General features: G+C 25.8%; 1 protein-coding gene across 1 annotated transcript; it reads left to right on the top strand.

Annotated features, from left to right (window-relative positions):
* Positions 1-8,512: 8,512 nt before the first annotated feature.
* On the top strand, positions 8,513-11,831 carry LOC132920863 (T-cell acute lymphocytic leukemia protein 1 homolog). Its single transcript, XM_060983584.1, has 3 exons — positions 8,513-8,619; positions 10,052-10,410; positions 11,565-11,831. The coding sequence occupies exons 2-3, from the start codon at positions 10,073-10,075 to the stop codon at positions 11,662-11,664; spliced, it is 438 nt and encodes a 145-aa protein (XP_060839567.1). The 5' UTR covers positions 8,513-8,619; positions 10,052-10,072; the 3' UTR covers positions 11,665-11,831.
* Positions 11,832-13,251: the final 1,420 nt, after the last annotated feature.

The following is a 13,251-nucleotide window of genomic DNA, read 5'->3' as shown; positions in this document are numbered from 1 at the left end:
TTACTCACATGTCACTCACATGTCAGTTTAATAAGGTATGAATACCATGGTATTGCATAAAATAAATTAATATCGTTGTTTAAAACAGTATTAATTGTTTTCATATCTATTAATTTTTAAATAAACAGAATTAAAATAATATAATTTATTATAACAATAATTAGTGTAAAATATTTTCAAACTTTATAGCCTTACAATGAGTTACAAATAATAATAATATAGGTAATATATTATAAGTAAATTATTTTTTTTAAATGGTAGACGCCAAGCGGTAAACTGAGAGTTAGATGAAATAATTTCAAATTTCTACTGCATTTATACTAAATTAAATAACAATTAATAAAAATACGTTATTTTTATAATTATATTAGTAATTTAACTATAATGTCATCAGTTATGATTTATTTAAATATTTATTACATTACCTATATCTGGATTTGAGAAATTTATTAAAATTTATCCTATTATAGTTACCAATACATTCTTAAAAAATAGTAAGTGTAATGTTCTGTCAGTAGAATTTTTTGTTTTCCTTATATAGACATATACCAAAATACCTATATAAATTGTTTTATTTGCGACAAATTGTAAATAAAATTAATGGTCACTATAGTCATGCCAAGAGCCAAGAGACAATCTAGAATTAAAGCCTAATAATAGTCACGTGTTAATTGGCTTGGAAATTTGCAATAAGAGCATATTTCTTTATCAGATAAAACTAAAACTTTATTTGCTGACGTATTAGCTAGCCACAACTCGTGGCTATATTGGCGATGATGACGCGGGGCACTTATAAACACGTGTCGTAAATTATACACGTGTCGTTAATACGGTTATCTGAACAGTGACAGATTCAAAAATAAATAAATCACACTATCACAGTTATAAAACGTACATTTATAATATACCTTTTGTCCGGAACTTTACCTAACCGATGACGCCTCGGGATCAGCTTTCACAATACTTCTGCGACGCACATATTATATAATATACCTAAATAATACAAAAAATGTATATCGTGGAAAAAGTATTTAATATACTAAATTTTTTTAAATAATGACGTGTAGTTAAATATCAAGTATACCTATTATTGATTAGTGCTTATTTTTTACATACAATGAGTCTAAAGTCTTAATGAGCATATAATGAATATTATATACATATATACATATGGATTGGTGTGCTAGAAAAATTGATTAATTTAATGGTTCACTAAAATTAAATAGACCAATCAACTGCTACTGAATCAGGTTTATAAAATGACCATTAAATATTGTCGGCTGTCGCTCATTATTGATTCGTTAAATTTTTAGTGATTATTTTTACAACCCAATTACCCAATAATAGTGTCACTATTTACTAAATATACAATATTATATTATCATATTAGATATTATAATAATATATTATCTGAAATCATGACGATGCGTGAGTCCTAATTCCGAAAATAACCATTGGTAGATAATTAATTCACTTCTTTTTAGTTTTTTCTATGTAAAATGTAACTTATAAAGTAATAAATATGATTGTGATTTCGCGAACCAATCCAATAAACCTAATTATTATTAACAGTAGCAGACATCAATATTGCAACACTGCAGTATCCGCGGTGGACTGGTCAAAAGTCTAACCTATACAAGTATACCCACCCCGTCTCACCAGCCACTATATTTCTGCTTTAGTTCTGCTAAACCTTTATTTTATACTTACACATATTATAAATAATTTATAATTACAATATGTAGATAAACATTAAGCTCGTGTATTCGTTCATAAATGAAATAAAGCATATTTAAATAATATTAAACCGATCAGTGTAGTTGTATTATACTACAATATAATGAAGGTACACTGCAATATATTTCCTTAGAGAATGTTTAAAGGCGTATACTTTTTTTATTGTAATATCAAATAGGTAGTATTAAATTTAAATATTTTGTACACCTATGTAATCTTTATCATAACATGATGTTGATTTATATTTATTTTATTCTGCATGTTTGTATATTATAAACTATTTTAAAACTAGTATAAGCATCTTCCGAATATTTTTGAGTATTCAATATATATAGGTACTTAATATGGATTTTAAAAAAATAAGACAAACTGAGTGCTGAAATCAAATAAACTAGGTTGGTACACTCGTAGGACATAAAATCGTTTTAAGTTTGGGTGTGGACTGTGGATGGTTAATATAATTTAATGATGTCAATGATGATTACCTATATGTTAATAAATAATTATAATATTTTAGCAAATAGACCGACGCAGCAGTAATAATTAATAATACTTAAGATGATAAATAATCAATAAATAAAATAATTGAGATTGAATTTCATTCTGTTTTACAGTCAAAAGCTTAAGTTTTGCATACAATGATAATGATGGATTAATTTTTAACTGGTAATCTGTAAACGACAAGATTGTTGCATTTAACAAATCAATCGGTCTAAGAAATATTGTATGTCTTAAAAATAATATTTTTGAACATCACGGAAATCGATATAATAATTGATATTACACGTAAAAGTATATCAATATATTAATTCATTAATTGATAATTTAGGTGTGCTATGGGAGGCATTTCGAATAGATCATTTAGGTATATTCGAATTGCTTCCAAAAACACCAGGAGGCAATTCGAGTGAAAAAAGGTTATATACTAATACTTACTTAAATTTGGGAGGCAATTTGAGTGTCACCAAAAATATATTACAGAATTATGGAAGTAATAAAAGTAACAAGTACAAGCACAATTTTAACAGCCAATAAGCTTTATCAAGTTATTAGTAGATCACTAATGTAATATACTAATATATACAAGCATTTAATGACATGTCATGATGCAAATACGACACGAATCGTCAAAATACTAACCGACATCTATATCTAGTATTTACCTAAAGGCTACAGTACCTACTTATATATACTATTATAGACTATGGAATAATAGACAATAGTAAACATAATAATATTATATACATAAATCATTATTAATTATAGAACCTATAATATTTGGTATATATCTATTATATTTATTGCATAATATAGTATATACCATATTTATATAAATTATTGTTTTAAATTTTGTACATTATATTTTTATCATGCTTTTAACTATGAGTGGTAGTCAGAGTAGGTTGAAATAATATTTTGAATAATGACATTTCCGTAAATACTTATAGTACTTACTACTTCTATTTAACTTACCATATTATAATAAGTATTGTACAGCGTAATGCCGTATTAACAATCGAATATAGATAAAATATACCAGAAATACAGAAATAAATTGAATAAGTAAGTTCTAATAGTTTAATTCATAGTATAGATAATATGTATGTCATACTGATAAAAAGTCTTGAACTTTAATGAGGAATATCAAAACGCATCTTTATAGTATAGTCCTCTCTCTCCTCTATAATACATCACACACACACACACGAAAATAAAACACTACAACAAATAATTATCTCGAAACCCCAGTGTTGGAGCAACCGAGGCACACATCCCCTGCAACACCACGGCTATAACGTTATTCAAACAGAAAACATATTATTATATTGTATCGCACCCGCACGCATTTGGCGTATTTCGAATAAAATATAAGATCACATTACAAGAAATTGATTTTGGCACGCGTCGTCGCCGACTGCGCGATAGCTAAATAATACTGGTAAACGCGCGATAGCTCGCACGCACACAATAAAATGATTTAACAATTATTACGACCAGTGGCGCGCGTAATGGCGTCGAGTTTTTTTTTTTCGTCGCTTTGGCGGCTATTATATAATAATAATAATATTATATATACACCGATATTGGCTCAGGATTTGTGGATTATCGGCGTGGAGCAGGACCCACGGCCGACGCCTGCTCGTGCACTCGATTCGAATATTATTATAGTCATACGATTTTTTTTTTTTATCCTCGAGAACGCGTCACCGAAAAAATAAGTAGGTGGTATATAATGTGTATAATGTGATGGGCAGTTGCGCGCGGGGAACAAACTGTATACGACGACGTTATCGCACAAAAGTCGGAGCGTGGCCGCCGCACGCTTCTCGATCACCGTCGTCGTCCGCCCGGTTTGCGCACGTGCGATACAGCAACCTCACTCCCTCCGTCATATTAACCCCAACCCTTGTGTGTATATATATATATGTTGTATATAGACGTATACTACTATGCACCTATATATGTATAGTATCGAGACGTCGAGTAGTACACTATAATAATATAATATGCGGTGCTTGGCAAAATTGCAAAGGCAAATTACAGTCACTTCGGCCATTTGGTGGACATAATACTATATAATAGGTTAAGTACAGTGTATAGTAAAACTATATATTTTGTTAATATTGTTATCACGACTGCGGTAGATAGGAGGTTAGCCCTTAAACGTCTATACCTACATACCAGCTATTCTATATACTAAATTGTTACTTATTAGTATATACTCATAAAGCATAACATATTAAAATTACAATCGTTTATCGTTTCCACCTAATTATTATAATTTATAGCCATATAGTTATTAGTTCTGTTGGCGTACAGTTAGATATATAGCTTACTCGGATCTCGGTATATAATACTGCCAATATTACTAATACTCATAATAATTTTTGTTAGTGTTGTACCTACCAATTATCTATTTTATTTTGTGTTCATAGACTTATATAGTGATTCACCAGACTGCCGGTTTATTTAGCGTTCATTAAAATTTCAATCCATAATTGGCATACCTACCTGAATAAAATGAAATACTTATTTTTATACAAAATAATATGATAACTTATCTAATTCTGTACAAAATATCTGCCATTCTGATTAAATTAAAATTATATATTAATGTAACAATAAGTACTTATATAATATATAAATATAAACATATAAAATATTTTAATATTTCACTAATAATGCATAAGCATTGATATTATAGTAGGTATATGCGCGAGAATGCGAGATATTAAAAAACGAGTATTATTGGGACATTCGATAATTGCGTCAAAATACAGCTGTTTTATTTATTATGCATGATTTCTAATTATTATGAATACCGTAAGACTTAAAAATAAATAAAAATAAAAGTCCAGTAGTTCATCTCTTTATAACCCGCCCAGTACCACAATATTATAGTAGTTACACCGATTAATTTAATTGATAAGGCGCGTCTTCAATGCCTTATTTCGTACCGCCGAATCTTATACCGGCCTTTGTTTTACTAGGTAAACTTGAGTAGTCGGACGTAATACCAAAATATTACACACCTAGCCTAATACTCACTTACATTATTTTATGTATGGTCATTGGTTATGGTTATATTATAATATAGGTACCCCATTCCTTGCTGCTGCTGTTGCTATACAGTCTGCAGGTAAGCCGCATCTATAAAGTACTATAAACTATACTTTAGATGCATATTTTTATAGGCATGCCTATTATTTAATTTTAATAATTTCACCCACTGAGAAATTAACACATAATATAATGCATATGAAGTATGAATCAATAGGTTTAAATCTTATACTGTATATTCTATACACACGTATAATAATAAAACCTCAAGTACATATAATAATCTATGAAGTATGAACTCTGCATTACATATTTAGTGTCTACTGTCTAGAGTGCATATAATATCAAATAAATGGCTTATATATATATACACACCTATACCTTTATACATATAAGAACCTGCAGGTTATCGGGGTCATATAAACTGAATATGAGTAGTAAATCTTATTAGATCTATGTTACCTATGTAAAAATTCATACGATATATAATATATTTTAAGTATTGGATACTTGATATTATGTAAATCTTAACTTTTCAAGTGCAATACCTACGACGTTTAACTATGCCTTTTGCGTGTTTGTACCGTATATTTACCTATCTACTTAAACAATATAGCTCCTGTATATAGGTATCGCCTGTTATGTAACACTTATACGAATATAATATAATAATAGGATATAGGTAACCTATGAGCTCAAGTATGTAGTATTATTGAATTTTAATCAGATTCGATTTTTTTTTTTTTTTGTAAGATCTTCAAATGAGAATATTATAATTTAAATAATATATATATAGGTATATACATATTAGACTATACGCCTTTACTACATAATAATTTTTTATGACTGTGATAATTTTTCACATAATACTTACGCAGTTACGCAGTATGTTAGAAAGTTACCTTATAGTGTAATTATTTTAATGCAATTTTTTTAATGTAATACTATATATTACTATATAATGGTCCCCTTTCAACATACTAAAAATTTATATGTTCTAAAGTTAAAAAATATAGTTTACAAAAAGATTTATATCTATCTATATTAATATAAAAGATAATTTTTTTGTGTGTGCTTGTGGATGTAAGTGATTTACAGCCAAGTCTATCGCACTTATGGTTCTCAAATTTGGTACATATAGGTATAATGTTTTTATTTTTGTAGAATGAAAACATGGCTTAGATCGAAAATGGGGCAAGAATATTTAAGTGGTTTGGTTTTTCTGCATATAAATAGACATATTTATATACCTACTAAGCAAATAATTAATAAATTTGCAATGATTAAAAAGTGAAACTTAGATTTTTTTAACTTAGAAAAATTCAGGTTGAAAATTATTACAAATACTAATTACTAGTGAACTTTTTCAATTTTTTCAATATAATGTTTAATTATTATAATATTATAATGTATGAACAAATAATTTAATAGTCTATATCAAGCTAGGGTGGCCAAATTTTTTTTGGTCACGATCTACTAAAAATATACTTTACCTTTGAGGATCGACTACCATAGAACATTTTTTGTTATTGAATAACTATAATTATATACAACAAGTATTATAAACTAATTACTAATTACTAAAAATAAATTTTAAAGTGATCGACTTTAAAATTGTCCGCTATCAATCGTTTGGCCGCCCCTGTTCTATATTATATAGGTATTTTGTTTCAACTCTGATCACACTAGTTTTTTTTAAGGGATGGTGGCTATACTATTGTCAAGAAAATATAATTATTTAGAATGTTAAAATTTATAAGACACGGGGTGCTTGGAACATAAAGTAACTCCCATAAAGTCAAATCAGTTACGTCTATCTGTACAATGTACATATTGGTAAAATAATCCTAATAACTAGCTATGCTCAATAAGGGTGTTTGTGTTGCCCTACAAAGCCAATTTTTTAATCTTTAATTTAAAAAGAATTTCACATCATAGGGATTGTTGACTCACGAAAAACTATTTTTTTTTTATTGTTCTATGGTATATATAAGGTTGCAATTAGGGGTATTTAATTTTTCACGGGCGACGTCGTATAGGATCAGCAAACTTAAAATTTAATGAAAAAAAAACAATTTTGAAGTTGTTTGAATTTTTAATTATTAAAAGCAATTTATCCATGGTTTTAAAAATATAGCAAATTGTATAACATTTTACGTTTTTACACTTTTTTATAGATAATTATAATTTAAATCCTATAAAAAAACACACAACTATACTATAGTATCTAGATGATATTTTATGTAATATATTTTTTTAAATATCTACTCTCATATTATGTAGTTGAAACTGCATAATGAGATACGCGGTATTTTTTAGTACTCTACAGATTAATTGATTGATTCCCTTCTGCTAATACATTATCCAGGGTAATAATTATTTTACCAATAACTAAACTCGAGCACTATGCGCCAAGACTCTATCTTTCATGAAATACTTAAGTAATGTTCAAATTTAACATCATTGCATAAACAATCTTGAATTGAAGATCAAATTTTACATTTTGATTCTGAAATTATATTATATAAGATAAAAATATAAAATATGGGTACTCTTTGATTATTGTACTCCGATAGCAAATCTCGATTCCACTATATACGCCAATACTGCTATAGTATTGTTTAGTATTTATTTAAAAAAAATATAAATTTAAATCGCACATATAAAAGTGATATAAATTTAGTGTTTAAGTACTATTAATATATTTCATAGGACACTTCTTAAATGGTATAAATATTTAAATATTTTAAGCACCATATAATTGCATATTAATTTAATTTAATCTTATACTTCTTATACTATATAGAACTGAAAACACTTCTTATTTACTAAGATTAACGGTTTTATAGTTAAACATGTCTAGCCATATCCTCCATACATAATATATATTATATACATATAAGTATAAAATGATATAAGTTTATACTTATATTATTAAACATACAAATTACAAAAGTATACAATAAATACCATATAGTTTATTAAAAGTTTATAAATGCCCACTATTATCAACAAAAAAAACAGTTCAATATATTATTATCAAACTGTTACAGTAACATGGCCGTGGAATATTTACCTTATCGGATGAACAAAATGGGTGGTATTTATTTTAAGGGTGGGAGGTTGGTATTAGCCACTGGTTGGCTATTGAAATATTAAAGGGCGTTCACAGCTTATATCCCCTATTTTTTCCAAGTAACATTTTACCCTTCAACGAAATACTTAATACTTATTTGTTTCCTAAAGTGTGTTGTAGGAAGAAGTCCATTGTATAATAAGTATTATCATATTTTTATATAACATTGTAATGTTTTTATTTGGGTAAGTTAAATTCTATATTTTTTTTAAATAGGTTCAATAAATTAATTTAATTAACATAGTATGTCTAAATCAAAATAATACATTTATACCTTATACATTTTGCTATAGACTTAATAAAATAATGGTAGCTCATTGTTTTGGTATCTATAGTACCTGAATCTGTAAAATGTATGCAAATATATATATATATATATTATACATGTATACAACATGTCAACTTTTAATTCGATATAATTATGTTGTTATCAAGTAAATTTTAAATACCTAATATGTCTGTTGTATGAATGAATAAGAGTAATATATTAGAGTAATTATTAATAAACACCTAGGTATTAATTTTATGAACCACATTAACATAAAAATAAGTATTAGGTCATGTTGAATATAAGTATGTATAGATACTATTTATATGCGAAAATGTTAGAAATTTTATTGTAATATGTTGAGCACTCGTTTCTTCACTTCTAAACATATACTTATAAAGTTATAACAAACGAATATGTTCTATAATAACTCAAAATAGAAAATTAATATGACATGTTAGGCATTGACATTGTTAGAGCCTATTATTTTTAATCTATACATATGCAGCTTCTTTATATGCTTATTAATTATTGTTTACAGATATTTGAATCTATACAAACGTTCTCCTAAAAAAATACAATATAACTTAAAAATATAAGGTTGTATTTACAACAGTTAACTATATAATATATAATAACTGTGTATTAATAAGTAATAAATATATAATAAGTTACAAATAACAATACACCTACTTATAAGTTATTTATTGTGTAGTTCTTATTTCAAACTAATTGATTTAGAGAGAAACTTAAAAAAAAACTATTAAATGGCCCGATAGGTACTTCCTTTTTTCCTAACTAAAATTTTTTCTTTGATTTTTTAATATCAAATACATTTTTAACTTTTATAATTAATATCTATGTTTATTTACTAATTACATTTGTAAAGATTTTAAATATCAAAATCTCAAAATCATCATCATTTTATTTAATATATTTTTTGTATTGATTTACATATTTTTTTTTAGAAATCAAACAATAGATATTCCAATTAATTATTACAGAAATGATTGACCTACCTTCTTTAAATGTACGCTATAAAATTTTAATTTATATAGTAATCAAATTTTTATAAATACCGCTTTCTGTAATTCGTTAAATAATATTAAATGTAAATACGTTAAATCTTAATTCATATACATAGATATAAATGTTCCGTGTGGCTTACAAAATTCCAGAAAGAATCTTTCTTTAGATTCCGCCAAAAGAATAAATCACTATAAACATTATAACTGCTAAACTTAACACATTGCTATAAAATACAATGCAATATGCAACTATATTTTATGATAAAAATATATAGCATACCGAAATTATTCAATCATAATTTTATGCTTTAATATGTTTAGATATATTTACATTTTTTAATTATGCCGAAAAATCAACAAACCCAACAAATATTAAATGATACAAGGGATGATTCGTCTTCATCTCGGGTTGTCATGCTGTTTGGATCAGATGAGGAATGTGACTTAACATCGGATGACTTGACGTCTGGCGATGAAGACGCATCGTCAGGAAATCAATTAACTGGGATCCGACGGTTCCCTGTACCAGATTCCCGAAAACCATGTACTGTAACCAATTCTCGGGAACGCTGGCGCCAACACAACGTTACCGGTGCTTTTGCCGAACTTCGTAAATTGGTACCCACTCACCCACACGATAAGAAATTATCGAAGAATGAAATTTTAAGAATGGCTATCAAGTACGTAGTATAATATAATATAAATTATAATGTACGTTTACACTTTAATTGTAGGTAGTTCCGTCTTATAAAGTTGTTAAGTATTCGATAATATTTTTAAAATATTTTTTTATTCAAATAGGTATTATTTTAAATAACTTTTGAAAAAAATATTAGAATACACATTCTAAATAATAGTTTTTGTATTTTTTTTATTTATTAAAAATACTTTTTTTAATTCGAAAATAGTTTTAAATTTTTAATTTGTGAAGACAATTTTTTTTTATTTAAACAAAATATCATTGGTCAATTAAATCAATATGATTGTTTTTAAACATTAATGTAGTGTAAATTGATTCACAGCCTTATCACGTATGGTTTTCGCTGTGTATAGATTTGTTATAATTTATTAATTAAATATAATTAGAAAATTTGGCTGTAGCTATAATCGTAAAATATGACCCAAACGCAATCCAAATGCGCAAAAATAAATATTCCATAAGCGCAAAAAATACTTGTTATTTTTGCCAGATAAAATTACGATAAATATAAAAATGTACAATATCTATTATTTCAGCATGACTTTATAAAATATGCAATAGCAGCATTATCAAACAATAGGTATATATTCAAAATACAAATTAAAACAAATTTGTCTTAATACAAATATTTTAAGAAAATTAATTATAAAATTTCAAATATTAGATCGAAAAAATTAATTTAAAATTTAATTTATACCTGTGAATAAGAGATGTTTTAAATAGATCAATAAAATAATAATATGGTACCTAGCGATGACAATATCGCACAAAAAATATTTATTACCTATTATATTATTAAGCGCCTAGAAAAAAAGTACGTATACCTGCAAAATCTAATCAAGTTTTAATAATTTAATAATGTAAATATATTATAGCGAAAATCAAATGCAAATTTAGTCGACTGCAATAGATGTAGGTAAATATTAGATAGATGATATAATAAGGGCTATAGATAAATAATTTTACTTTTAAATAAATGCATAATATAAGACTATAAAATGTATATTAGATAAGTATATATTTGTTTCTTGTATGACGTTAACATTAATTGACGTTAAAACGCAGATTATATAAATGTATTTCACTTAATCTTATAATATTTGTTTATTAACAACACTGTACATGGTTATATAGGTACATTCGTCTTTTAAGTGGTGTCCTTGAATGGCAAGAGAATCAACAAGATTTCAGCAATAATAATGAAGATTGTATGGACAATAATGTGTATTTATAATTATAGTATGTATCGCAAAATAAAATGTTACATTATTATATACTTGACGATATAATATGACGGTAAAAACTAACAACGTTTTTAATTAATGTACGTTGATTAGAAATATATATTTCTACATTATAGTAGTTAGTATAGGTGTATACATATTATATTTATAAACTAAATGGTGTTTAATATTTACCTATATATATATGAACAAATGTTAGATATTATGGATAAGTATCGATATATATAGTCAGAATGTTGGTTAGAGAAATTACCAATTGTTAATTTGTATTAAATATGTATATATATAAGTATTAAAATATAGCATAGACGATCCAGTTATAATAACGTATACCTTACCAATTATTTTAAATTTTATAACAACCAGAAGATTTTAAATAGATATCTCATATCTATACGACTAGATATATTTATGCGTGATTATATATCTATAACAATTATACAATCTTTCCTTAAATTTACCTGTATGGCTGTATAAATAAATAGTACCTAATGATATACGTATATAATATATATATAAGAATAGTATAAGATACGCCATCAAATATATATAAATATAATATATATTATATACCTACACAGACGTAGTATTATGATGTATCAAGCTAAATAAATATTATATTAGTATATGTAGGTATATAATATAAATAATATATAGGTATATCTACTTAAATAATTAAATTATCTAGATATTTTTTTTCTATATATAAATAGTATATTAGTTAAATGTATGCATATACAATATACCTACTTATACTTTAAATAAATCGACCTCCATATAATGAAGGAGGATACAAATACAGTACTACATAATAACATAACTCTATAGTCTATTTTTAGATACCTCATGAATATATAACTCATGTTACCTCAAAAGCAGGAAATAATTTGTTTTTCTCTATTCAAATTTTTTCATTTAAGAATAAAAGATGGTATATAAAAAAACTGTTAAAAAAAATTAAATGCAAATATAATTTAAAATTTAAAGCTTTTAATTCATGTTTTACGCGATTTATTACTCAGTCACCCTACCTCTAATAGTGATTAAAAAAATGTCCTTTTTAACAAATTATTCATAAGGTAGGTCGTAGGTAGGTACACCGGAATGCTCCAATTAAAACCAAACATTAGTCAATATAATTCAGAATTCTATTGAGATTAAATCTGGTTTTTTATTTATTCATTTTTATCAATTGTTACTTTACTTTTATAAAATCTATTTAATATACAAATTTGAAATTATGGACTATCTTAGTATATGTATAGAAAGTAGAAATAATTGCTGTGTTAAGTTTACTTTTTAGTATTAAGTACTCGTATTTAGTATTTTAAATAATTTGTCTAAAATAAGTTACGACCAACAGGTAAATTAAATCGTATTTATATAAAATTATCTTTAATGAATATTAGAGCTTTTTATAACATAAATATTTTTTTGTCTAGGTGATTTCTATAGTTATATCGAAAGACAAATACTACTTAGTACTTACAACTTTTTTACTATTAGAAAAAATATTCTCTTTCAAAATATTAATTTGTATAAAACATTAGTTATTCTTAAAAATGTAGTATTATTTG

Source organism: Rhopalosiphum padi, chromosome 2 (assembly GCF_020882245.1).
Source record: "Rhopalosiphum padi isolate XX-2018 chromosome 2, ASM2088224v1, whole genome shotgun sequence".
Classification (NCBI taxonomy): Eukaryota; Metazoa; Arthropoda; class Insecta; order Hemiptera; family Aphididae; genus Rhopalosiphum; species Rhopalosiphum padi.
This window is presented reverse-complemented; position numbering and strand designations above follow the sequence as displayed.